This window comes from Brugia malayi (assembly GCF_000002995.4).
Source record: "Brugia malayi strain FR3 genome assembly, contig: Bm_v4_Chr3_scaffold_001, whole genome shotgun sequence".
Lineage (NCBI taxonomy): Eukaryota > Metazoa > Nematoda > Chromadorea > Rhabditida > Onchocercidae > Brugia > Brugia malayi.
In genome coordinates, this window is record NW_025062477.1 from 12,082,099 (window position 1) to 12,109,650 (window position 27,552).

A 27,552-nucleotide genomic window follows, 5' to 3' on the forward strand; every position below is an offset into this window, starting at 1 on the left:
TAATTTATTTGTTTATCAATCATAAGAGCTATACAATTGTGCATGAAAAAAGCCAGCCAATAAAATCAAAGATTAAAAAAAATATAAATATTTAAATTGTTGCGCATTTCTAGTTGTTTTTAAAAAAATAAATAAATTAATCCATTTTTCCTTCCTGTTTCTTTTTTAGACGACTGATAAAAATGACACATTAGAAGTTCAATGAGTCGCATAAATGCATGAAATAATAATAGTAACAGTACAACAAACAATAATAACAATAGCAAATAACAACAAAAAAGTCAACAACAAACAATAACAAACAATAATAACAATAGCAATAACAACAAAAATAATAATAACAATGACAAAAATAAGAATGACGACAAGGACGATGACAAGGATAATGGTAACGATAAACGTAACAACAACAATAATTTTTGATAATTACGCTAAAACATATTTATTTGTCTTTCTCTTTGTTTGTTTTTATTTTTTAAACCATTAGTTTTTGACAATTTCGTAGAAAAAACAAGAAGCAATTTAATTAGATGAAATTAAAATGGAAACAGCTAATGGAGTTATTGATGACATCTTTAAATAGACATATAAATAATAAATATAAGTATAAACACAAATATATTATTGTGGTATTGTAAAAAGAAAAATGTAAAGAAGTATGCATATTCGAATTTAATTCAATTGACATTAAAAATTGATTTCTGAGAAATGTTCGGTGGTTTTTTTTATTTTTTCCACATATCAATTCATACTTTTCATTTGCCGAATAAAATACTTTTTTTTTTCTACTATATTACTTTGAGGAATTTGTCCCTTTGCAATTTTTAATTATTATATTATTTCCAAAAAAAAAAATATATATATATATATATGTTTAAATTTTATTTGTTATATTTAATTAATATTTAAAACGTTAAATGAGAAAAAACTTCGTCCAATAGTTAGAAATGCTATTGATTAATTGATTAAATGATTATTTGTTGATGTATTATTATCAAACGAAATTATAATTTGAAATAATTTCAATGACCTTAATTTGACCTCATAATTCTTCATTCATTGCTTTCCTCTTTTTTTCACAATTTGAAGTGTTTTTATTTTTCACATATATTATTAGTCTAATAATACTTTCAGTATCTATCAAAAATTTAAATACAATCTTCAATCTAATTTTTTTTATCAAATATCTCACTTTAAATTAATTGCTTTTTTTTGTGATTTCAAAAGTTGAAAAATTTTTTAAGGCAAATAAAAATGTTTGTTTTTTTTTTCTGTTAAGCTTAAAAACTATTAAGCATAATTCACACTTATAAATTAATTTAATTTTTATTAATTTAATATCTTAAGTTAAAATTTAACTCACTTTCAAACTTGAAATTTCTTTTTTGAATGAAAAAATTATAAATGATTAAAATAAATAAATGTCCATCCATCCATCCATCCATCCATTCATTCATTCATTGATTCAAAATTGATAAATTTTAACAATTAATTATTTGTGCCCTCCTATAACACTTCATTATAATGCATTTTCTAACAATACTTCCATTTATCAAAACTGTCTTCAGCGCACATTCTGTAACATTTCATCTTTAATGAAATAAATGTTTTTAAGTTCAAAATAGAACAAATTTGTTTAAATTTTAAAAAATTTAATTACTTTTACTTTTAATATATTTAATTTTTAACCCCATAATTTAAGTATTATTGTATAATTTACTAGTTAATCAATAATTCATATTGATTAGTCAATACAATCATATTGACTAATTAATGTTTGCTAAATTATTTTTCTGTTTTTTTAATTCAAATTCTACAGAGAAGCCAAAGAGAAAAGACAAGAAGTAAAATGTTATAATTAATTAGTTATAAAATTAACAGAATAAACAAAATAACTTAACTAAATTTTTTTTAAGAAAAAAAAGCAAAAATTTCAATGCTAAATACAGAAAACTTATTGTTCGTCTCTAAAAAGAAATTAAAATTAGTGTAATAGAATAAATATTTGAATTATTCAAGTTATTTGCAAGATAATTAAATTAGATTTAATAAAAATTAAATGGAAAAAGAAAATTGGCGGCCAAAAAATTGTTTAGAAAGAAATTTTTTTGAGTAAATAATTGGTAGTGTTTAAATTTAAAAAAAGAAAACAGAAACATTTTAATAAAAAGCAAAAAAAAAGGAGCCTCATTAGATGTTTTCGTTAAATGTTTTCGCTTCTAAAACGCTTAATGTTTCGAATATACTTTTTAATATTGAAATTAAAATAATTGTAAAATGATAAACTGTTGTAATGGAAGATAATATTAATAATTATAAATAGACATTGATTATGATAACTATAATATATTATACTTAAGTACTTAAAAAGAAATCATTTTTTGCATTTATTTGAAAATATATTTGATTGAATCACTGATTGATTGCATGCATTTTGTGAGATGCATGGCATGCATTGCAATGCAATTAATCAATTTAATGTATTTTAAATTAAAAATAAACGCTAAAAGATGAAAAATTCGTGAAAGAAAGAAAAATAAAGCACAAAAAAAGGAAGAAAAAATTGCAATAATTTATTGCTATTATTAAACATTTTTAAAATGAGCAAACATAAATTTTAGCTTTGAATTTTCTTTTCTTTTTTTTTTTTTTTTTTTTCTTTTCGTTGTATCATTTAAGGAAATATAACAAAGTGCAAATTTATATCAAAAAATTTTTGTTAGAAATAATTTCAAATTTTTTTCAATTTTTCTTTTTAAACATTTTTACACGGATTACTTTTATATTTTACACGAATTACCGTCTTTCTTTTCAATATATTTACACGTACTCAAAATATTTGAAATTTTTTTAGGTCAATTTATTGAGACTGAAAGAGAGAAAAAAAAAAGAATAAAGTATTCATTTTTTTTTTTTTTTTTTTTTAAAAAAACTCATAAAAATGAACAAAAAAAAAAAAAAAAAAACTTATCATATTGTGGTAAATAAATTAAATGTATAATTAAATGTATATAGCATATTTGCCATGAAATTCTATGTCAAAAACGAAAAAAAAAAAACGAGGAAGTAAGCAAATTTGATGAGTTATGTGACAAAATTTATTTAAATAACAAAAAAAAAAAAAACAAATAAACAAACTTAAATTAGATATGATATATAAATATTATTATTTTGATAAAGCTAACAATAAGAAACGAAGAAAAATAAATAAAAAAAAGAATTAAAAAAAAAATTTACATATTTAAACTGTAATTTATTATTAAGGTATATTTATTCTATTATTAAATTATATACATTAATATAATTAATAAATTTTGTAAATATAATTAGGAATGAACTTTACTGATAAATTATTTAGATCTTGAACTATCATTCCAAATTAGCAAAATAGCTTTTAATTCCATTTTCATCATTTTTTGTTCCCTTCCATTTCACATGCATTTTTCATGATAACATTTTATTGAATTGATGAAGCAGAAATGTTTGTTAACATTTTTGCTGTCTTTTTGTGAAAGAAATAAGTGCAATTTGTGTTTACTTTTATTTTTTATTTTTTTTTTATTTTTGGATAAATTCAATAAACAATGTGTTCAAAATTTTCTTCAAAATTTTTTTTTTTTTTTCTAATTCTTTCTTTCATATTTTAAAGAATAAAAGAAAGTGAAAGAAAGCACTTAAACTGTATGATCAATAAATTAGCATTCTAACAAAACTAAATTATTTTAAATGCAGCAAAAAAAAAAAAAAAAAAAAAGTTTTTTTTTTTTAAAAATTTTTAAATGGAACACGAAAATTGCTGTTGTTGTGAATACATTCTAAAAAAAAAAAAATAAATAAATAAAAACAAGAAAAAATAATTCATTCTTTTTTGAAATTAATTAAAATTTCAAAAATTCACATAAGATAACAATAAATTAATATCTTACAAATTTTAAAAGGAATATGGAAAATTTTTGAAACTTTGAAAAAATTGGCAAATAATTTTTGAAATTCTAAAGAATGAAGAAAAATTGGAATAGTTTTACTAGCAGTAATGTTAAGTATTACTTTATAACAAATACTAACAATTCAATCCTAATATATTCATCTCAACAAATACCTTGCAAAGTGCAAACATATACAAATGAATAAACATTAAAAATTCTTAAATTTATTGTAACTTAGTTTTTTTTAAAAGTTTAATTTATATTTGATATTGTAAATATTTATCAAATCATTTTACATTAATCTCTTTTATTACTTTATTTTACCTATTACATTCTAACATTCTATTTTATCAAATTTTAATTATAATAAAAAAAAATACAAAAATGTATACTTCAATTTTGAAGTGAATTATGAAAGTCTAAAATTTTAAACTTACCAAATTATCGATAAGTGTTAAATGATTTTGTTGAGCTGTTGAAAAAATTTTCCTCCATGGAATATTCAATTGTAACATTTCCATCTTATCATTTTGATATTGTCCATTACCAAAATTCTTGTCAGCCATATATGTCATTGATAATTGCATAGGTATATTTGTTGAATTTTCATTTTTTGAACAAATAGTAGAAAACTTTCGAGTGATATCAATTGGTGGTGGTGATAGTTTTGATCGTAAATAGATCGAATTACAATTGATCAATTGCAAACTTTTTTGCACTGATTGAGGAATTGTTGTTGTATTAATATGAGAAATACGTGAAGTAGCATAAGCATATGGTTTTTTAATTTTTATAGCTGTTGGAGAAATTGTAGATGAAATTTTTGATTTAGTTAAATATGCATTAACCGCTTTATCATTAATGGAATAAATTGACTTTGTTGTTGTTGTTTTTGCTCTTGCTGCTACGGATCGTTTTGATTGATTGATAAGTGATAATGATGATGATGACGATGATGAGAATGATGATAATTTTGTTGTTGGATGATATTTAGATGAATTATAATTTACATTTGTTATTGCATTAGTATTGATATCATTGTGTAATTTCTGTCGCAATAATGAAATATGAGAAATTTTAGGAAATTTATGATCAGTAGATGGAAATTTTTTACATTCAGATAGCAATAATAATGATGTATCAATTTCATTTTTTGATTTATTATTATTATTATTATTAATTGGTAGTTCAAATTTAACATGTTTCGTAGTTTTCTTCATTTAAAAATGAAAATTTTATATATTTCTTCGTAATGAAAGACAATTTTTAGAAAATTTTTATAGAAAGTTGGCAGGAAATTTGGAAATTTTTTTTTTCTTTTTTTCTTTTTTTTTTTGGACAATGAATAATAAGCAGCGTAATAAATAGTAGCAGTAGAAGATGATAGCGTAAACAGTAAATATTAAATAATAATTGTATCCAAAATATCGTTCAATTTGAATAGAATTTTAAAATGGAAAAAATTCTATTGAATACTGTTTCTCTTTCTTGCTCCTAGTTTTTGTATTCCTTCCATTTAGTTCAACCCTTTTCTTCTTCTTCTTCTTTTTTTTCTCCTTTTTCCTTTTTTTTTTTCTCTCTCTGTTCTGTAAAATTTTCATTGACATCAAAATGACAATTAAATGATAATAAAATGTCGTATACGAAAAGTGAAAACATGGAAAATGAATAAAACGATAAGAATAAATTGAAGAAATGATAATATGTTATTAAATAAGTAAGCATGCTAATGTTTACCCATAATGCTGGGTGGGTTAATTGTTTTATTATTACCCGTTCTAGGAAAAAAAAGAGATAATTTATTTGTTACTATTATATGTTGATGATTTTGTTGAACTGTTATTTACCCAGGTAATAGTATCATTGTCATCATCAGTTAATGCCCAAGTAAGTGTAGCGTGAAATTAAAATGATTCTAACCAGGTAATTATGACAAAGTATCATGAATTATCATGATTGTCATCATCATTATCATTATCCTATTCAACAAGTAATATCATAGTATTATCATTTATGGGTTACTACCATATATTTACCTATCGTTAACAGTAATATATTAAGTTAGCAGGAGGGAAGAAATAATTAGCACAACAGCTCTTTGAGGATTATTGTGGAATGATGATTATGATGATAATGGCAATGATAATGATGATTGTGATGATAAATGATAACAAATGATAATGATGATGATAATGTCATTTAAATGTGCACATTATTTTCTTTCTGTTTTGAGCAACATATGGTGTCTAAAATATATGGGAACATGAATCAGAGACTTTTTTTTCCTTTTTCTTTTTCAAACTTTCTTCATTGAAATTTTCTCCTTAACGTAGCAGAAATGATAATACGATAGCAATAATATTAATAATAGTGATAATAGTAATAATAATAATAATAGATAATAATAATAGTAATAATTAATGATAAAAATAACAATGGGTTAATAATGATAGCAGTAATTAATAAATAATATAATAATGATAACAATAATGGCGACAATAAGTTAATAATAATAGTAGCAGTGATAATAATTAATAAAGCATTAAAGACAAAAAGTTAATGCAATAATGCAATTGCAAAAACTTTTAGCAAAATTTCACAATTTTTTAAATTTCAAAGTTTCTTCACTTTTTCTAAGAAAAAATTAACTCATGCATTAAAATAATAAACGGAAAAATTTTGTATTTTATAAATAAAAAAATTTATTTGTTGGAGGAGCATTTTTTACCTTTTCAGTGCAATATAATTCAGGATAATTGTAGCAATAATAACAAAAACAAAAGATGACAGTGATAATAATTAAGATTGTGATAAAAATAATTTGAGTGAAAAATTTGATTTAAATATTGATTAAATTTCGTTGTGATGGTAAATAAAATAAACATTTTTGAATCATTTCAAAATTTCATACAAACAAATACAATTTTTGATGCTATATTGATGAAAAGTTGCTTTCCATTTCCAGCATATATCAATTTTTTTTTTCCTAAAATTTTAGCTTTGGCTCTTTCTTTTGGCGGCTTTTGTTTTTCTCATATGCTATATAAATCTGAAATTTGTTTTTTTATAGACCTGTAAAGAATAAAATGAAAAATTTTAAAGTTTAAAGAAAAAAAAAATTTAGTTTCCTGCACGTTCGACAAATTCTTTCTCTTAAAAAAAAAAAGAAAAAAAAAAGGAAATGAAATGAAAAAATGTTACATTACCAAGAAATGAAAATGAATGTAAGTAATATAAATAAATCAATGATTTGTGTCAAAGATCAAAAAATAATTAAAACAATAATATTTTATGTTAAAAAAAAAAATGGTTAATATTTCAAAGTTATATTATTTAAATAATACATGAATCATATCATGAAAACATTTAATCGTATAATTGTAAGGAATGAATGATTGAAATATTCATAAATTCGTAAATTTTATTGCTTACGCAATTTTTACCTTAACTAAAAAGTTTTTATTGTAAAAGAAAATAGGAATTTTTTACTGATTTGTAAACATTAATAGATGATAAGCGTACGTGACGTGAATCTGTAACTGATAATACAATGAAGTAAAATGAAATATGCATTTTACAATAAGTATGATCAAACTTTAGGATAAGTAATATATAAATGATTTAGAACAATATGAGTTATTGGAATATGATGATTCGTGTAATTAAAATGATTTTGAAAAATTTTCTTGGAAAGGAAAAAGAGGAAATGGTAAATTTGATCACAATTTAATAATCAAAAAACTTTAGTACAAGTTTTTATCAATTTATCATTAATGAATTAATGGAAATATATGAAAATTAAAATTGCTTTTTTATTGTAACAAAACAGATTAATTAAAATTATTTTTATTTCTCAAAAGTCAACCAAAAGCAAAACTGTAAAATTATCAAAAAAAAAAATTAAGAAATATATATATTAAATAAAGCCTATTGGTAATTTAAAAAAAATGATTTTTTTAAAAAATCTCAAAAATTTGCCATTAAATTAAACTGAAAAGAAATTAATAAAGGGAAACAAAAGCGAATAGCTATGGTTTTTTTTTCAAAATTTTGACATCAAAATTGAAATAAAAGATTGCAAAAAAATTTTCAAAACCTATATAAACTAATTGTTAGCGTAATATATATGTTAGAAATTTGCAAACAAAAAAAAAAATTAGTGAAAGAAATCAAAAAAATCAAAATTTATTTTTTTTTTTTTTTTTAATTTTTATTTTTGTAAATTGAGAAAAGGCAATTTGGTTTACATTTTTATAAAAGCAATAACTTTTGATCTTTTCCAATTGCTGCACTTTTAGCTTTGCTTTGCTGACAAAACACAAAATGTAACAAAATGTCCGCCCAATTTCTCTTTTTCCTTTTTTTTTTTCTTTTAAATTTTGCTTAGCAAATTTTAAAAGTTTTTGAAGAAATTATTTAATTTAAATGAAACATATTAAAAATATAAGATGGAAAAAAATGAAAAAAAAAATTTTATTGTGGCAGTAAAATAGCTTTTTTGTATATATGATTTGCAATACTTTTTAAAATTATTTATTGAAAAAATATATTATTTAAAATTTCAAAAAATTAAAAAAAATTATTTTTTGAAAAACATTCATTATTTAAAACATATTATTCAAAACATTGTTTTGTTCTTTTTTCTTTTTATTTTCTTCATTTACTTGTCAATTAAATAAACATATCAGCAAAAAAATTTTATTCAATAAATAATTTTCCTTTCTTTTTTTTTTTTTTAAAAAAAAAGTAGTGAAAAAAAATTTTTTAATTATATATCACTCTGATAAACTTCCATTTATTAAATAATTTCATTCGTATTTATTTACCGTGTACCCAAATTTATAAATTATATTAATTCAAAAAATTTTGAAAAAAGTTTTTTTTTAATTAATAATTATTTTTCAGTAATAATTTATTTAAGAAAAAGAAAAGGAAAAAGGAAAAAATAAATAAACAATAAAAATAAAATGCATCTTATCATTGAAAAATATTTTTAAGGTTTATTTTCGAAATGATATTTAACAGTGTAATTAATTTTTCTTAAATCTAAAATTGATGACACATTTCAATGTTTCCTTCTCATTTGAAAAAGGAAAAAAAAAATGAATTTTTTTTTTATATCTGATTAAATTAAAAGAGAAAAAAGATTTAATTGAATAGAAGGCCATTCAATAATTAAATTAAATCAAAGAATTTAACAATTCACCAATTCGTGAATTTATATTTTCGTGTTTTCATTTCATCAATTCCTATTTTCATACTCATCGTTGAAAAAAAAAATATATAATGTGCAGTTGAAAAAAAGGAGAAAAAAAATATATAAAATATTTTTTTTTTAATTTCTTCAAATTTCTTTTTTCTTTTAAACGAAAGGAAGAGGAGAAGAAAGAGAGAGAGAGAGAGATAAAAAAGGAGAAAGCATTATCAATGATTTTCCTTCATTTTTCTCTTCTTTTCTCTCTGTCTCTTTTTATCTCTACCTCTTTTATTTATTTTTTTTTCGTATTTACATAATGAAAGAAGCAATTCTTTCAAATAAAAATAAAAAATAACTTTAAAAAAAATTATATTTATTGAGAAAAGAGGGAAAAGTAAACTGTAATATGATTTATGATTCTTTTATTGAAAATTTTCATCATGAAGGAATAAATGCCACAGTAAACTTACTTTTCCATAACACATATTTTTTTGCTCAAAAAAAGTCCTTCCCTTCTTTAAAAGAGAGAGAGAGAGAGAGAGAGAGAGAGAGAGAGAGAGAGAGGGAGAGAGAGAGGCAAATAAGTGCAAAATGATAAAGAACTATAAAATTCCATTATGAATTAATTTTTAAACTAAAAAAAAAAAATTAATTTTTGCTTACTTAATTCATTTTATGAATCAATTATTATTGTGTGTAAAATTTCAGGATAAAAAAAAGTAATTTAAATGATAAAAAAAAAAAAATTTCATTTTTTTCTAATATAAAGAAGAATTAGTAGTGATAGTAGTATAACAAATAATAGCAGTAATTTAATGTTAACATTTTACACATTGTTGAAAATGAGAATATTTCAATTTAAAAATTATCTTCAGTACGTGGGCTAATTAAATATTCAAATGAAACATTTCGATAGTTTTAATTTTTTGAAATATGGCAACAATGATATGACAATGAATGAAATAAATATTCTTGTAAATTTTAATTTAGTAAAACAATAGTTTAAAAGAATTAAATGTGTCTCACAATCAACGATCATGAATTTATGATAATTATTGGAATTTTGATAGCCAAAAGATTTTTAACTTTAACTATTAAACTCTTATTCGATTTCAAATTAACAAAAATAATATAATAATACGCGATGAAAAGATTTTTTCCTCCGTTGAAAAGAAAAAGAAAATAAAGAAGAAAAAGCGATGTTAAAATTTCATTTATTTTTCAGTAGTATTTACAAAAATTTAATACGGATGGTTCTTGAAATTAATTAATTATTTTTAATAATCATACAAATATTACAATAATATGTCAAATAAATAGAATATAATAATGAAAACTTTGTTTTATAATAGTTTTACAAAAATTAACAACCATTTAAGCTCAAGTAATTAAAAAAAAAAACATGAAATTGCACGAAAATATTAGATTTTAAAGATGAAAATTTGCTGATAAAATTGAAAAATAGTTTCCTATGTTACCAGAATTAAGCAGGTACCAGAATCAATAAAAATACATTTGGGACATTGAAATAATTCACAATGTTGACTTCAAATTAAATAAAAACTTCAAATAAATATTAATATTCTAAGAGAAACGAAGTGTATTTTATCATTTATTGCTCATGCTATTACTATCAATCAAAAGAAAAACGAAAAACTTTAAATTTAACTTTCACAAAACGCATTAATAATAATAATAATGCATGCAACAATTAAGCAATAAAAAACTCAAATTCAAAATTAAAAAGTTATTAATATATGTTTTTTTTTTTGCCTTCTTCTGTTAATGCAATTTCTTTGCAATTTAATTTTATGTTAAAGAAATATTTGGCTAAATTTTTATATTACAGAAATTTTTGATTAACTGTCTTACAAGAAAATTATAGGCCGAAAATATTTCAATTTTTGTTTTATTTTGGGTTTCTTTTTTCTATTTTTTAGTTTGGTCTATGTCATCCTGATTGGGTTGTTTGAATTTCTCAATTTTCTCCTTATAAATTTTTGATTTTTGTATTTAGTTATCAGTCTAGATTTTTCTGTTGGCTTTTTGTTTTCACTTTTTTCTGCTAATTTTTCTTGATTTGATGTTCGAACTAATTTTTAACAATCCAATCTAACAATTTACTGCAATTAAGTATAAGTATTATTTCATGGTGCCAAAGCTTCAATTTCTTCAAATGCTGTAAAAACCAAAATTACAAACGATTGATTCATTGTAAACAGTTAGTATCATTTAAGAAATGTATCTCAAACAAAAGATTAGCATTTATCAGCTATAATTTAAATCATAATTATTCGTAAAAGAAGAAAAACTATTTAGGTAATAGAAAAAAAAAATGAAAATAGAGAAAAAAAATTCTCGAAATATAAAAAATATTTGAATTATGCTAAATTCAAATTCAAAAATGTACATAATAGTAAGAAAGGACAACAGAACTATTTTACCCACGAAGAATTCTTTTTCCAAATAAAAACTTATTGCTATTAGAAGAGTTCACATAAAGATTTCAAAATATTTGAAAAGTACTTTAAAAAAAAGCGTGACAATTCTCAAAATGCTATAGCATTCCTCTTTTTTTTTTTTTTTTTGGAAGATAAATTTGATTTTAGTGAGGCAAATTGCATTGCTGTTATTTTTAATTTTGTTTTAAATTATTTCAAAAAAAAAAAAATTTTCTCTTTGATATTTTTTAGTTTAATGTTCAACTTTTTTGATGATGAAGCATTGAAATACGAAAATGCGGCATGATTGATTTTTAAAATAACTGTTAAAATTGCCTAGAAAAGTTTCGAGCCATTTTTTTTTTTTTTTTTTTTAGAAAAATACAAATTTGAAACTTGTTTGTAGCGAAATGATTTTAATAACATTTGCATTCACTATAATTTATCGACGATAATAACAGCTGAATTGTGATCAAAACTTGAATTTTATGTGTTATCGCTAGAATTTTAACTTTCCTATTCAAATACAACGGATTCGTTTGAAAGTATTTTATAGAATTTATAATTCCAAAGATTTCAAATAAAAATTTTATTCCATGTTTTGTCTTCCAGCACTACACACTTTTTTCCTATTAAAAAGCACTTTCTACAAATGATAAAATTGAAATGAAGCAAGAAGAACTAAAAACAACAAAAAATTGAAATTAATATAAAAAATACTTTTGAAAATAATAAGAAGAAATGAAAAATTACTTTAAAAATTTGAAAAATAAAAATAATAAGAGCAATAAAAAATATTAAGAAATAGTGAAGAAAATAATACAGAAAAAAATTTGTAAAAAATAATAAAAAGTAGCAAGAAACTATAGCAATAAATATTAATAACAAGTAGTTCAAAAATAATAAACGTATTGAAAATAGTAAAAGATATTAACAATAATAAAGAAGATTTTAAAATTTAAAAGAATAAAAATTATAAAAACAATGTAAATAATAAGCAAATATACATGCTTTTTTTTTGTTTGTTTTTTGTCTCATTTAAAATTATCATGATGTAAATACGACCATAATTAATTCACAATTAATTTAATTTGTTATTCTAAATTTGAAATCAGAATTTCAATATGAATATTTCCAATAACGGAAGCTTTACAACATTTCGAAATTGTTTCCATCCCTGAAGAATTCATGCAAGGGATAATCTTTAAATTTTTTCTTGATTTTTAGAGAATTAATTGACATATCGAATGGACGTTTACTTGAACTGTCACTGAACAATTTTCGCACCAAAATTCCGGATTTGAAAAACGTTTCTGTTTCTACTCCGCTGAATCAGCAATTCTCGAGAATTATCATCATCAACATCTTCTAAACTGCTAACATCCAGATGATTGATAAATGGATCATTTTACGGATCATTATTGATGAATTTGTTAATTACAATGAATAGATACAGCACCTTGCACATCCTCGAAAATATCACTTTTTTTTCTTTGTATCAAAAACTCATAGAGAGCAGGAATTGCTGTTTAGCAAAAGTGAAATACTTTTAAAAAATGACAAATATTATTAGTGAAATGAAATGATTTACCGAAATCGACAACAATCGAGAAAACCATGTAATTTAATTTTTAATACGGAATTAGAATTCCATCGAAGCTACAATAACACAAATTTTGATTATACCAATTCAATGTTCGACCTAATATTGAATATACATTGGCCACAATATAATGATTTTTAGGATTAAAAATTATAACAAATTACAATTCAGGATATGGAAAAAAATTTTTTGATTAATTAGTGTCTAATTAAGAGCTGGAATGCACATTAACTTCTTAATCAGCCAATTCTTGATGAAAATCAAATTCTGCATTGAAAAAGAAAGAGTGGGTGTTTTCAAAAAATGTAAGATATTTGTTTTCAAAAACATCAACTGAGTGAATGCTTAAAGCCAAAATCAAGTAACCGCTCGGATTTAGGGTATTTTTTTTAAACAAATTTTTGATTAATGATTTGCATAAATAAACTTCGAGCGGTCATGAAAATTATTTTTACTTCATTTTTCAATCAAAAAAAGAAATAAAAGTAGATTAATTAACAATACATCCTATCAATCGTAAGGATGATATATTCTCCTTGAAATAGCGAAGTATAAGAATACTGGAATTATTGGACAACTAATATTTCTCAAAGTTATATCTTCCAAGTTGTAATAATTTCAGCTGGAAACTTCATACCAATTTGCTATCGCATACTCACAAATTATTTACTCAGTCGTATATCACCGAATTTTCAGCGATGTTGGATAAGTTTTATCACAATAAGTTGACGTGATTTGGTTCAAAATTAATCTTTTCTTTTTCACACTATCCATCGCAGCAGGGTAACATAATTATCTTATCTGAGGTGGATCATATTTCCTTCCAAATGTTATTCAGTCTGAAGAAAACAGTGTTAGCAATTTCATAAGATTTTGTAAGTTTTTGAAGTTTAAACTATTTAACCTGACATTTAAATTTATGCAATATAATTTGTAGTTAAGAATTTTAATTTTTTCCAAACATTCCTGAAGTGCATTTTAGGTTTAAGATGGAAGCTCCTGAGGAAACAATAGAAATTCATTCACAGGTCTGCTGCATCGTTCTTTATTTGACATCACAGTTCACTAAGGAATAGTAACAGTTCCTTATTTAAAAAAATGTATTGATAAAATAGTGCGAAAAAAAGGATTAAATTAATATTAGATTCAGTCTTTAAACTATAAATTTAATATTAGATATTGTAAATATTTTATGAAAGAACATTGCATTGAAATATATTAGGATAAAAGTTAATGGCATTGGTTATCTTTAATATTTTATTATAGATTCATAAATCTTAATTTTTATCAGCTTTTTTCAGTCATTGCTCCTCTCAGATCAGAACTTTAGAACTGCTAAACTTCAGAAACAAATTTCGAGGAAAACAATAATGTAACTATGGAATTAATTCACCTCGATTTTGCAGCAAAATGATAATATTTGCATGATAAATGCAATGTAAGAAAATGCAATACTAATTTTTAAATAATTATCATTCCAATGATTAACAAGAAAAATATGAGCAAACTGTTTGAAACAACGAACTGTCCTCAGTGATTCTATTCTTCACTTAAAAAAGATCCATTATTTTAAAAGCCCATTATTCCACAACTAACTAAATTTGATACAGTCTGATCATAATATAAAAATAATTTAAGAACAGAGCAAAAACGATATTTAAAAAATGTCAGAAATAAAAGGGAATAAAAGAAGCATTAATTTTGATGCATTCAGTATTTTTAGTTTTAATAACTGTATTGATTTTGAAAATATTATTGTAAAAAATTGCAAAAAAAATTTCCAAAAGTAAGAATTTATACGTTGCGCAGAATTTATACGTAGAATTTATACGTCAAAATACTACTTCATGTTTGAAATCATGAATATAACCTAAAACATGGACTTTAACTTGTTGCTTTTTTACCGCTTTAAAAAAGCAATAATCCATATCGAAAAATAATTAAAAAGACGAGTTATGAAAATCTGAAAGTTCTTATAAATATTCAACAACTAAACACAAGGGTTAAAAAATTGAAGAAAAACTTGTTATTTATTCGCATGAGTGGCAGGTTATTACATGAAATTTTCAAAATTTCACTAATATATTATGAAAAAAGAAAAATGAGAAAAATTTATTTAGAATGATATATTTGCAAGAATTTAATATGCTTGCATTAATTAATTTGCATAGGTATTGTATTTATAATTGCTTTTTTAATCTTTGCATCAAAAATCAATTTAAATTGTTTTTACAAATGGAGAAGCATTTTTGCATGAACACAGTTTAATGTATTTGTATTTTATTTAACCATTCAATTATTTTATATTTCTATAAATAATTATTTGTGAAAAAAATATTTTAGTATTTTCTGGTACAAAAAAAGGCGAATGATATTCTCAATTGTGAGATGTATTGACCATCAGAGTTCGTTTAAAAATTTTTGAATGCAGAATGGCTTCCATCATTGGATACATTGAATATATTGAAGTTCGAGTATGAATGCCTGCTGAATTTGAAAATATTGAACAGATAAACATAATGATAAATATATGCTAGTTATGATGGATACGTTTATCAGTATAATATTAGCTATACCACTATATACTTTTCCTATCAATATAATCAGTTTACTTTTATTAGATGAGGAAGGACAGCAATCAACAAAATTGCATTTGTTTTTTTCTGTCATTTTTAATAAATGAATGACTTCTATTCCCTCCTGTAAATGCGCGATATCTATTGGTTGACCTCTTCAGAGATATGTTGTAATTGACCCCGAATAACAAAGTACGTTGGTTGACCTCTTCAGAGATATGTTGTAATTGACCCCGAATAACAAAGTACGTTGTTGGTTGACCCCTTCATTCTATTTAAATTTAAATAGAAGTTACGAAATATGTGGTGGGAATCTATTTCAACAGTTTTAATTGTAACCGCAAATTAATGATTGAACGCCAATTCGATCGATTATACATAAAATTGAATGCTTTTACTGTGAAAGAAAAAAATGAAACACTTCGGTACATTCTTTTGAAGGCATTTCATATACTTTAAAAGATAAATTTTTTATGTATGATATTGCACTAAATTAGTATGCAACATCATACTGAATTATGGTGAAATTAGTTTGTAACATACATTTGTTATAACTCTGAATAATTCTTGCATAGTAAATTTTACGAATATTTCTTAAATGGTTCCAGCAAGATTTGTTGAGTATAAAGTTTAATAGTGATCTTGTGGGCAATTTTATTTGCATGATTTTATTTTCTTTAATATAGATTAACATGCATAATATGTGGATGTCAAATTGGGATGTATTGGAGATCAGAAGAGAAAGTAAATGACATTCGCTGTAAAGACGAAAAGGGTTGAACAGTAAGTAACAAAGAAAATAAAACGTTTGCATACATTGTGATGAGTGCGAGAGAATACTATCACAGATATTTTTGTTCTCTCCCAATTTAGTATTTTCATATCATTTGTCTTTGTTATTCCCTCCATCATTCTTATATAAAAATATCAGAATTTGAATTTTTCCCTCTGTCAGATTTTTTTTAAATTTTGGCTCCGAGATGAATGGGCGCCAATTCGGTTTTTGCGCAAAAGGCATAATTTGAACGATAGAGCTGGGAATCTCATATTGCTTGAAAATTTGATTTTGCCTGGGTAAATTGCTGAATATCAAAATCAAAAAGTACTCAACAATAATAATTTTCATGCTTGGTCGTGTAGAGATTTTGTTACCAATAAAGTGCGCGAATTGCTATAAGCATATAAGTCATTCAAAATGTGCTTCCACTTATCATACCAACAAAAACTGCTACAAGGGTAACAGAACAATCGATCGATTTATAAGGGTAACAGAAGAATCGACCCAACTTTTGATTTTAGAAAAATTTTGTGTTTGCAGTTAGGATGTGATAAATGTTGAAAAGATTTTAACCTTTTTTTTTCCAACAATAAAAACAAAAAGTAATGGCTTTTAGATAAATATCAATGACGATTGTATTTATTGTATCTAAGCGTTTAATGGAGATAGTACGAATGAACGCAAATTCATTTCAAATAGCTTACTAAAGGTCACAAATTGTGAAATGAAAACACGCTTTAATGTAAATTCTTCATCGGTTGATTTATTACAATGGATATTTGAAAAGTTTAACATAATAATGATAACAAATTGTTGTGAGACTCATTTCATTTGGTAACAGAAACGTATGAAGTCAAAAAATAATAAAAATTTGAACTTGATAGCAGTATACAAACATTGAAAACTAAAAGTAAAATTCAGCAGCAAGAACTAATTAGGAATGAGTATTAAAAGCATAAATGTATATTTAATATTCAAGAAAGAAAATATTTGCAAGTTTTGAATCAACATTCGATTTGTTTACAAATTAGAAACAAATCAACAATTGATAAAATAAAATTTTCAATGAAAAAGGAAACCATCACACAGTAAATCTGAAATCATCACTGGAGAACACTACATCTATCACTAAATATATGGTAGCAATCTCGACTGAATTACAAAACAAGTAATCGAAAAAAATTCTGCAGAAATAAAATTAAAAGTCATTGGTATTTTCAGAATAATAACTAATTAAAAAGATGAAAAGTTATACCTAGTTTAGATAGTAATTCTAAGCAATATTTTGTAAGCAAATACCATGATTACTTGTTCCTGATTGATATAACACTTTTTGTTGGTTTCTATAATAGCACAAAAATGTTAGAATGCGGTGGAATAGAATATGGATGAAGGAATTGCTGAAGAAATATTACTGAATTATCAAAAATTAGAAGTGGTAATTTAGTAATGTTTATTTGGTTACTATTTTAGGAAATGACAGTACAACAGAAATTTGTATCAATTAAAAGAAACATTTCAGAAAAGGAAGATCGCTTCTGTAAAAGAATGATAGTGAACATGCATAATATAAGAATGTCAAATTGAGATGTATATTAGAGGTCAGAAACGAGCAAATGAGCAAATGTTATTCAATGCAAAAGACAAAAGGATTAAACAGTCATAGTCAAAAGTATATATCTTCATGAATGCGGGAGAATGCACGGAAATAGTATCATGGATGTTCATTTTCGTCATTTTTTTTTCTTATCATTTTTTTCTTATATCAGAATTATAACAGAAGAAAGTATGGGATGTTTAATGATTAGCATAGTTAGTATTATACTGTGCATGCATTGGAACTTGGTATTTTTTCATAAAAAGTAAATAATGGTTAAGTCACGTATTTTATACTTGCGGGATATTTGGTAAATTTGCTAATTTTATAGAATTATGGCTTCCATGGAAGATATCAAAATAGTTTTTGAGTACTTGAAACGGGAGCCAGAAATGTATCGAATTTTGCAACGATTTGTGAGTGAGACGCTTCAGGTATTTTTAATTTTGTTTTTCTTTTCCCTTCTTTCTTTTTTTCGTTTATTTTATGAATTGATGGCAGCATGAAGTAAGAGCTGCAGAACTTCTAATTGCTTAAATTTAAATCGTGAAATGTTAAAATTAGCCTTTTCAGTTCGAGCGCTCGCTCATAGAAGGTATGATGGAGGCAGGGCGGAGGTTGGAGGGATTGGTGGGGCAAAATGCCCACGAAGTAATGGAAGAGAATCCGGTGCCTCAGGAGCCGGAATTTGACGAAGAAGAAGCAGAGCGGACTCCTCTGCCTGAAAGTAGTGAAGAGGCCGAGAATTGGCCATGCGAAGCAGAGTGGACGCCTCTGCCATATGATGAAGAAGAGGAAGAAAATGAACCTGAGGCACCGGTGGCACCAATGGAGACGAGTGGCATCGTAGAACCGGTTGAATCAGTTCGAGAACTCGTCCTGTAAGTTTTGATTTTTAAAGCAACTGTATAGTAAAGTAATAGAACAATTATTAACATCATCTTTCAAGTAATTTGCATCAACTTTAAACCTATTTCAGACGAACGAGGACGATTCGCATCCCGGTTCTTGCCACGCAGGAAGAAATGGCTGCGGCAGTACCAGAAGAATTTCATCCCGCTGATTTGGGGGATCTTCCGGAGCAACTCCGAATGGAGTTGCAAGTGCCGCAGGCGGAACCATACACGGTGACGCAAGAAGAAGGAAATAAAATCGGTAATGATTTATTATTTTAATAACACCGAGAATGACTATATACCTGTTATTTATGAATGAATATAATCATATTTTGATCGCTTCCTAGTATAATCATGCTTGAGAATGAAATCACTTTATCCTTCATAATATTTATAAAACACCAAAATAGTTACAAAAAAATTTCCATGTCGATGTTTTAACAATAATTTATACAACGATATTTTTTTTAAATCATTTCTATTTTCAGTGTGTGGTTTTTGCGGTAGGCAGTTCGACACACTAAAAGGGTGGCGCATCCACGCTTCTAGGATGCATAAGCAAGAAGGTAAGAATTTCGAAGTGAAATTTTCATTTTAGTTTTTAAAAATGTATCTGGATTTGATTCATCTAGGAAGCAACAAATTATTTTGTATGCATATTCCAGGTTTTTGTGCTCGTTGTGGGCACAACCTCTTGCTGCCACCTGGATATACGGCCGCACAGAGAACGGCAGCGGTGGAGCTTCATGCCCTCGATTGGTGCCCGAGGGCTTGTGCGGCCGTAATTGGCGAAAGACAGGTGAAGCGCCGCAGATTGGATCTTGTGGGAAGAGAAGAGGATCATTTGTTCATTCCAGGTAATAAATTAGTAATATTGCAGAAGTGAGATTTAAGAGAAAAAGATCCAAATGTCATAAAAACAAAGTACTCCTAAGGTAAATAGTTTATCTAATCATTAATCAGTAAATTTTTTTTCAGGCCAATAATAACAACAGGCCTTTCCCATGCGGCCAACCTGTCGCTGCCTACCCCATATCTCCAGTCTCCTTCACGAAATACGTCCAAGCGAGTTAGTGGAATTGAATTAATAAAAAAAATAAAAAGTAAAAAAAATAACAATGAAAAAAAAAAATCAAAAAAATGAAAAATAAAAAAAATTAAAAAATAAAAAAGTGGAAAAAATAAAAATAAAAAAAAATAAAAAAAATCTTGCTGTTTGAAATAATTTTGATGTAAAAAACAACTGAATTCAAAATATGGGAAAGATTAGGATTTCATAATCATTTTACATTTATATGCATCATTTAGTTTGTAAAAAAAGTAGTCAAAAAAGGAAATTTTTTTGCTACCATAAAATTGAATACTGTTAACTCAACTCTTCGAATTCAGTTGTTTTTCTTTTTCAGTTTTTTTTTTTTTTTTTTTGTATTTTTTTACTAGCTCTCTTTTCAAGTTTTACTAAATGTTTATTGTTGCAATTTATTTATTTCTTGTTCTAGTAATTTGTGCTTAATTTAGTGTTTTTAATGGTTTTGTAGGTTTTACTAACAACTTTTATCTTTTTTGTTTCTTAATTTTCTCACGACTATTGTTTATATTATTTTCGTTATTTTTTTACTGAAGATTTTTTCGCTTCTTTAATATTACTTAACTTATATGCCATATGTGTTGGGTACCAGCTTCGAGTATATTTAATTTTGTTTTTTTTTAACTTGCAGTAGATTCTTTAGTTTTGCTGAGTTACATTTACTTATGTTCTGTTATAAGATGTTTCTTTTTTTAACCATTACACAGTTAAACGCACAGATGTCCATATTTAAACATATTTTTTAAGGCTATAATTTTGAAAAAATTATAGCCTTAAAAAAAAATGAATAATTTTTCAAACCTATTCCTTACGCTCAGATTTTTCATTTAATGTCATCTAGTTTAGTGAGTTGAGAAATTTATGATATTATTGATTAATTTAATAATGCCTTAATTTTTTGTTTTAATATTTTTTTGCGCTGATCAGGAGTTGGTACCCAGTTTTGTAATTATGTTTTTGGTGGGAAGATCGAAGAAAGGTACAGAATTATATTTGCTTATAATTTATGAGTAAAGTGTGTGCTCATAAAATTCTGAGAGAGAATTTTTTGTAATCTAGAATAAATTTCCAAATCAATGATGATTTTCCTCAATATTTGAACATTCTTTTGAATCAGTAGAACATTAGGACTTTAAAAAATTTTTGGAAACTTCTCGAATCTTTCATTTTTCATTTTTTTTCATTCATTAACTTTTTTTTTCGACTAAATTTTTAATTTTTATTTTGTTTTTTGTTATTCTTTAAACTTCATTTTTCTCTTTGATCCTTTTTTGCTCGATTTTTGGTTTGATTTTAGTTTACAGTAGTTTTTTCAATTTTTTTGATTTCATTTTTTAGTTCCTTTTCAACAATTGCATGCTTCTTTTATTATTATTCTCACTTACTGTTAGAAATTAATTGTAATTTTCAAATCTTTCCTTTTTGTTAACAATCATTCTTGTTTGTTTTTAAACTACTGCATGCTCTTTATTAATTGTTCAAGTATATCTTTTTTACAACCTTACCGATTGCGTCCTTTTTTTTTTATTAACAATTTCATGCTATTTCCTTTCATTATTGGTGATTACTTTTGGTTGCATTTAATTTACTGCACGCTTTTTTTTTTTATTAACTCCACTTATTATTATTGTATGTTAATTTAATTTATTTGTTACTTTCGAAACACTTTTGATTAAATTTTCTTTGCATGTATTTTTGATTAATTCCAGTCTACCGTATGCTTTTTGCGAACTTTGCCATCCCATTTAACTCATGCTTTTTTTACATTTTATTAACTGCATGTTTTCACTTATTCTTACTGTGTAATTTTTTGGATTATCGTTTTTTTTCTATTCGTTTGGTATGCATTTTTTTATTTTATTCATTGCATGCTTTTTTTTGTTGACCCCACTTACTTTTCATTTGTTACATTTGTTGCTTCTAGCTTGTTGTATGCCTTTTTTGTTTCTTTCATGCATGTTGTTTTTGTAATTTCACTAATTGCATGTTTTTTTATTAGTGTTATTTGCTTTTATACCTTATAACGTTTTGGATCATTTGCCGTCTTCAAGTATTTTGTTAAAATGTTTTTGCATACACTTTTGATTGCTTCCAACTTACTCAATGCATGTTTTTTGTAGTTCACTACTTTGCATGCTTTTTTTGTTACTCTGATTCGTATTTACGATTAGTTCTAGTTTTCGAATTTCTTTTTGTTAGTATTTTTTCACTCACTTTTGATTACTTTTAATTTACTGCATGTTCTTTATTAATTGTTAACTTTACTAATTGCATGCCTTTTTTGATTCTTTGATCCATGTTTTTTGTAGTCCACTACTTACACGCCTTTTTTGTTGGTTTCACTTGCTATTGGTAGCTCTTTTTTGTTAGCATTGTTTTGCATTTATTACGTTTGTTGCTTCTAGCTTATTGCATGCTTTTATAGCACTATTTCTTTCTGCTGATGCATGCCTATTTTGTAATTCTACTAATTGCATGGCGTTTTTATTCATTTCACTTATTTACATTATTAGATAATATTTTATATAACTTGGATTTTCGAATTTTTCTTGTTGTCTTGATATTATGCTAATTTTAATTAATGCAAAATTTTTTCTACTAGTTCTATTGATGTATGTATTTATTTTATTAACTGTGCAGTTTTTGGTTTTACTTTTTGTGTGATCTCTTCTAATATTTCTAACTTATTGCATGCTTTTTTTTTTTTATATTTACTGCATGTTTTTTACTACTGCATCTTTATTTAACTTATCATTTCTGACTTGCATTTAATCCACAGTAAAGTTTTTCATATCTTTGCATGTTTTATACCTTTTTGGTATTTATTAAATAATCGTGTTTTATTAAATAGTGTTATTAATTTTTTGTATCACTTTGCTAATTTATTTTCTGCATGCAATTTAATTTTATTTCTACTCAGTACCTTTTGATGTCATTCAATTTGCAGGTCAAAATTTTTAAACAAATTGCATCAAATGCTTAGAAGGTAAGCTTTTTTGACCATATTTTCAATCATAAAAAACCAAAAAAGCTCTGTTTATGAATTCTCCTTCTTTTAAATCTTTGAATTTGAGATCGTTTTTGCTGCAAGTATAACTGAGATCTCAATGAATAGTCGTGAGTTGGTGTTGTCATCGATCTTAGATTCAGTGAACAAAATTCTTTTGACGCTTGGAATGGTGTCGAGCATTTCAAGGTTTGCTGACTTTTTTCAACTTTCAGTGTTTCATTTTTTTTTTTTTAAAAAAACTGGTTCTCTTTTATATTTTAACGCTTCGAAATTATTTGTAATGGAAAACAATATCTACTAATCATTCTGGAAGAACTGATCAAACTGTCTCATTTCTGTTTAGCTTGAATAATTAAGTTAAAACAATTAATTATATTCTTTTCTAGCTCTGAATTATCTCGATAAAGTGACTGAATTGGAATGAGGGGATTATAGCGCTCAAAAAGTATGGTAACTACTTAAAAAAACTGTAAATTGTTGATAATATCCCAGCTTATTCCAGAATGTTTATTGCCAAAAAGTAAAACTAGCAGTTTGTCTAAAAACTGATTTTTCTTTCTTACTTGAATTTTCTCTATTCATTATCTCAATTTCAGTTCATTCAATGGCAAACTTTTTGATTGAAATGTTTATTGAATTGTATTAATTTCTTACACTGTTTTACTTAGTTTGATTTTATTGAATTTAGCTCATTTAATTATTGTTAGCAGTTGCTAACAATACTTAATTTTAGGGAAAAAAGGTTATAATATTTTAAGGTATAAATTCTAAAGTAAATCATCAATATTGCTAGATATTATCTTGCAATGCAGTAGTATTTTTTGGATACCAAGCTGTAATCATTTCATTTTATTCAGTGTTTACAATCACTGGTCAGTCAATACGGTAAGTGCTGATTTCTGTATTACTTTTCATATCTCTCTGTTCAAAATTATATTTAGATGCATGCAGAATTTCTTTCGATATAGGACTCGAGATATTCTTGATCAGCTTGAAATTTTTATTCTAAAAAAAAAACGTTGAAATAGACCAGATTTTAGATTTTATGACAGATATTTTGAGTTACATTTTTATATCGTATCTAATGGATGCGGAAATGAATGAAATCTCAATTAAGTTCAAAATAAATTTTGTGACTTCATTATCACATTAAAATTTAAATCACAAAAGTGTTAAATCACTGTTTGATAAAAAGTAATGCTGCATTAAGTTTCATTCGTATGATATGTTTTCCAGCATATTATATGTATTATATTTTTCTATTTTTTTTTTTTTTTTTTTTTTTTTTTTTACTTTACGCCATCGTATATTTTCAATTCAGAAAAATGTATATGGATGCAATGTATTTTCTCATCACTAATTCAAATTAAATCCTGAATTTTCGACATTATTTCTTCTCGAAAATTTTATTCTGAAGACTTTCTTTGTATTATTTTATTAAAACTGTATTTTTTTTTTTTTTGCAAATTTTGATGTCAATTGAATTTCATTGAATGTCTTTTATTTGGATAGCGTAATTCCTTACTTTTATATTTATGCAAGCGGTAAATGCAGAAAATCGGTTCTCAATCATATAGCTTCTATAGTTTCCTTCCAGTGAGATTTAACTTGAGATGCTATCTGCATTAGCATTAGCCATAGGACTTTTTAGGACAGAAAAGAAATGAAGCAAAGCTAATTATTTCAGCTGAAATACCACGTCCCACACAAATTTTCCAATTGCACCCATTCTGGCCAACGGCTTGCCAGTCAAATAGGGCAAAGATGATCAGAAGATGGCAAGGAAGAATTCTTTCTAACAACAAAATTTTTGAAATTATTCACTTCGTGGACAGATTGATCAATCAATAAAGCGGACATAAATAAATATTCATATCAATCCTCGTTCATCCAAGCAATAGTATGTTAAATTTCGTCTTATCTATCATTCGTTCTATCATATTTACTTGAGAATATTCCAGAAAATTTCAATGATAGATTTAATGATGGGTTAACCGTGATTTTCAGAAACTGTAATCGTGCGTAACGACAGCTTCTAATGAATAATTAAAATGAATTGTGTGAATCGGAGTCAGATAGTTTAGAAAAATGAACATAAACTATGTTTCATAAGTATTGAAAATATGTTAAATTTTTTTTTTTTTGAAATTAAGTTGTTTATGGAAATTGCAAACAAAGAGTCAAATTTAAATTCAAAATAATTTATGATCCTTCTATTGGCACATAATAAAAATTCCCCTGCACTCTTCATATATTTTTTTATAATTATCATCAGCATATACAGACGCAAAACGACCACTGAAAACAGTAAAAAGAAATGAGAATGATTCAATTAAGTGATAATAAGAATCATTTGAATTTAAAAATTATACTGAAAGCATTCCTATGTGATAGAAGCTGAGCATTTGCTTTAAATACCTCAACTCGTTATGAGTTATAAATAACAAGGCAAGCCATTATTGAATTTCCACAGTTATTTATTATTACCTCTTATAAGAAAAAAGGAGACAAGTCCGGCTGGTCAAACTTGAAGATTACATATTATCCGTCAATTGCAGCGATCGATTGTTTACAATTTCAAACATTCACACTTCAATTTGCTATGCTATTTCGTTAAGCAATTTATAATGCAAAGATTGATCTTGTGGCAGCGTCTTTTTATTTAATTTGAAAAAACTAATATTTAACATTATTATTGCCATTTTCTTATTATTTATAATAATTATTAAATTTTTTCTTATTTTTTTGTATTTAATTTAATACTAAACAGAATTCTTTACTTTTTATCTGCTATATTGAAAAATTAAGTTCTTCCACAGTGTAATAATTTGGAAATATTGAAGATTTTACTTTTTAAATGACATAGATAAGATATAAAAAATAATAAGCAAAAAAAGGAACGTTTTGTTGTAAAACTGTCATAAAATGATTAATTTTTTTTCATTAATTTTAGTAACTATTTACAATAGAAAGTCTGAACAATAATGTTTATGATAGTCAATCATTGATTCCAGGAATGATTTGTTGTATTTAGATGATTGCCTGCTATTTGGAAATGTAATTTAGATTCAAAATAACGGTGCAAATCGATTGCATTTGCTACATTGATTTCTAGCTTTATTCAGTTTATAGAGCAAAAAAGCTTTCCGTATCATTGTATTGTATTTCGGTGCCTTCATATAAGTTTTATCAATTTTAGATTATCATCGCTTACACAACGGTCGTAATTCAGCTATAGCATTGCATTACAAAAGAAAGTGTAAAATATATGAAATTTATCAAAATGTAATAATTCTGAATAAAATAAAATGTTCATTTAAAAATCAAACAAAACAACTTTGTATATTGCACAAAGCATAAAGTAACAAGTGGAGTGACCAATGAATTTTCAAAAATAACGTACAGATGCTCAATTATATACAACATGCACAAAATACTAGATAAGCAAATCAATATAAATATAGCATTTAATTTAATTATTATTTAAATACATTTCGTCCTCAACCTCGATGCATTCCCTCTCTTCCAGGCCTATACCTTGCTTCATGAATTGGTCCATTGCACAGGATGAAATCGGTTCCACTTTCGTCCTATAAAATTTATCAATGATCTGAACAATCTTCATTAATTAATTCAAACTGTCACGGAAAATAACATTAAAAACTATTATATTTGAATATAATCAAATAATTCCTACCACATTTGGATCAGGAACAAAAGCATAAGTTGGTGAATGTGAATTGCAACACTCTTCATTGATAATTTCCTCAATCATCCGCAAAGCTTTGCGGATATTATGCTCATATCCGTTGATTGTGAACGTGGAACTCTGAAATCGGCGTGGTAACATGAATTCTGTTTCAGTTTGGAACGCTATTAGAAGCGCCCGTTGATCCTCCACTCCAAGCAATAAATCGATCAGTTCAGTGGGGATCCTAAATAATGGAAATAGATTCAAATGACTGAAATTTGATTTTGAAACACTGCAAAATAGATGAAATTAGACTAAAACTTTTATTCACCTGAAACTTACGGCAGCTAATGTTGAGCATTCTATTTCCTGCTGCCGTTTTTGTTCCTCATAGCGAATCCGTTCCGCTATAAGGCGTGTTACTAAACTGGAATCCTCCTCCGATTGGAGTATCATTTCAATTTGTTGCGGAGAAGACTCAGTTTTCTGCTGCTAGAAAGATTAATATTACATTTGAATTTCATTGCCCGAGAAAACCAATAATGTAGCATACAATGAAATCTAAGTTTTAAAAACATTTTCATTCCAGAAATTCCAATGCATATGGATTTGTATATTGGTTAAGAAATTAATTTAGATGATAACAGTGGAATAACTCGAAGAGAGAAAAAAAAATTTAATTCTATAAACTTACTCGGAGATGCTCCTCCATACTTTTTTGAAATTTTGAAAAATTGAGTGAAATACTCA

At 25.1% G+C, this 27,552-nt stretch overlaps 3 protein-coding genes across 3 annotated transcripts in view; 1 reads left to right on the forward strand and 2 right to left on the reverse strand.

The window, feature by feature from the left end:
- The window catches only part of Bma-tns-1 (Tensin, putative), a gene marked incomplete at both ends in the record, with an annotated part of 71,013 nt that extends 66,500 nt beyond the window's left edge, over positions 1-4,513 (reverse strand). Inside the window, one exon of the mRNA XM_043080932.1 lies at positions 4,364-4,513. Coding sequence (XP_042936866.1) covers positions 4,364-4,513 — 150 coding nt within the window. The remainder of the gene's footprint in view (positions 1-4,363) is intronic.
- A 14,202-nt stretch (positions 4,514-18,715) lies between these two features.
- Positions 18,716-20,000, forward strand: Bm17675 (Uncharacterized protein; the record flags this gene model as incomplete). Its single annotated transcript, XM_001897055.2, has 5 exons — positions 18,716-18,999; positions 19,098-19,273; positions 19,503-19,580; positions 19,680-19,871; positions 19,993-20,000. 5 exons carry the CDS (start codon positions 18,716-18,718, stop codon positions 19,998-20,000), a joined length of 738 nt encoding a protein of 245 aa, XP_001897090.2.
- A 6,611-nt stretch (positions 20,001-26,611) lies between these two features.
- Bm9840 (Uncharacterized protein) lies at positions 26,612-27,514 on the reverse strand (the record flags this gene model as incomplete). The annotated part of the gene is made up of 4 exons (XM_043080934.1): positions 26,612-26,701; positions 26,809-27,046; positions 27,134-27,294; positions 27,497-27,514. The coding sequence occupies 4 exons, from the start codon at positions 27,512-27,514 to the stop codon at positions 26,612-26,614; spliced, it is 507 nt and encodes a 168-aa protein (XP_042936868.1).
- Between the last annotated feature and the right edge of the window lie 38 nt (positions 27,515-27,552).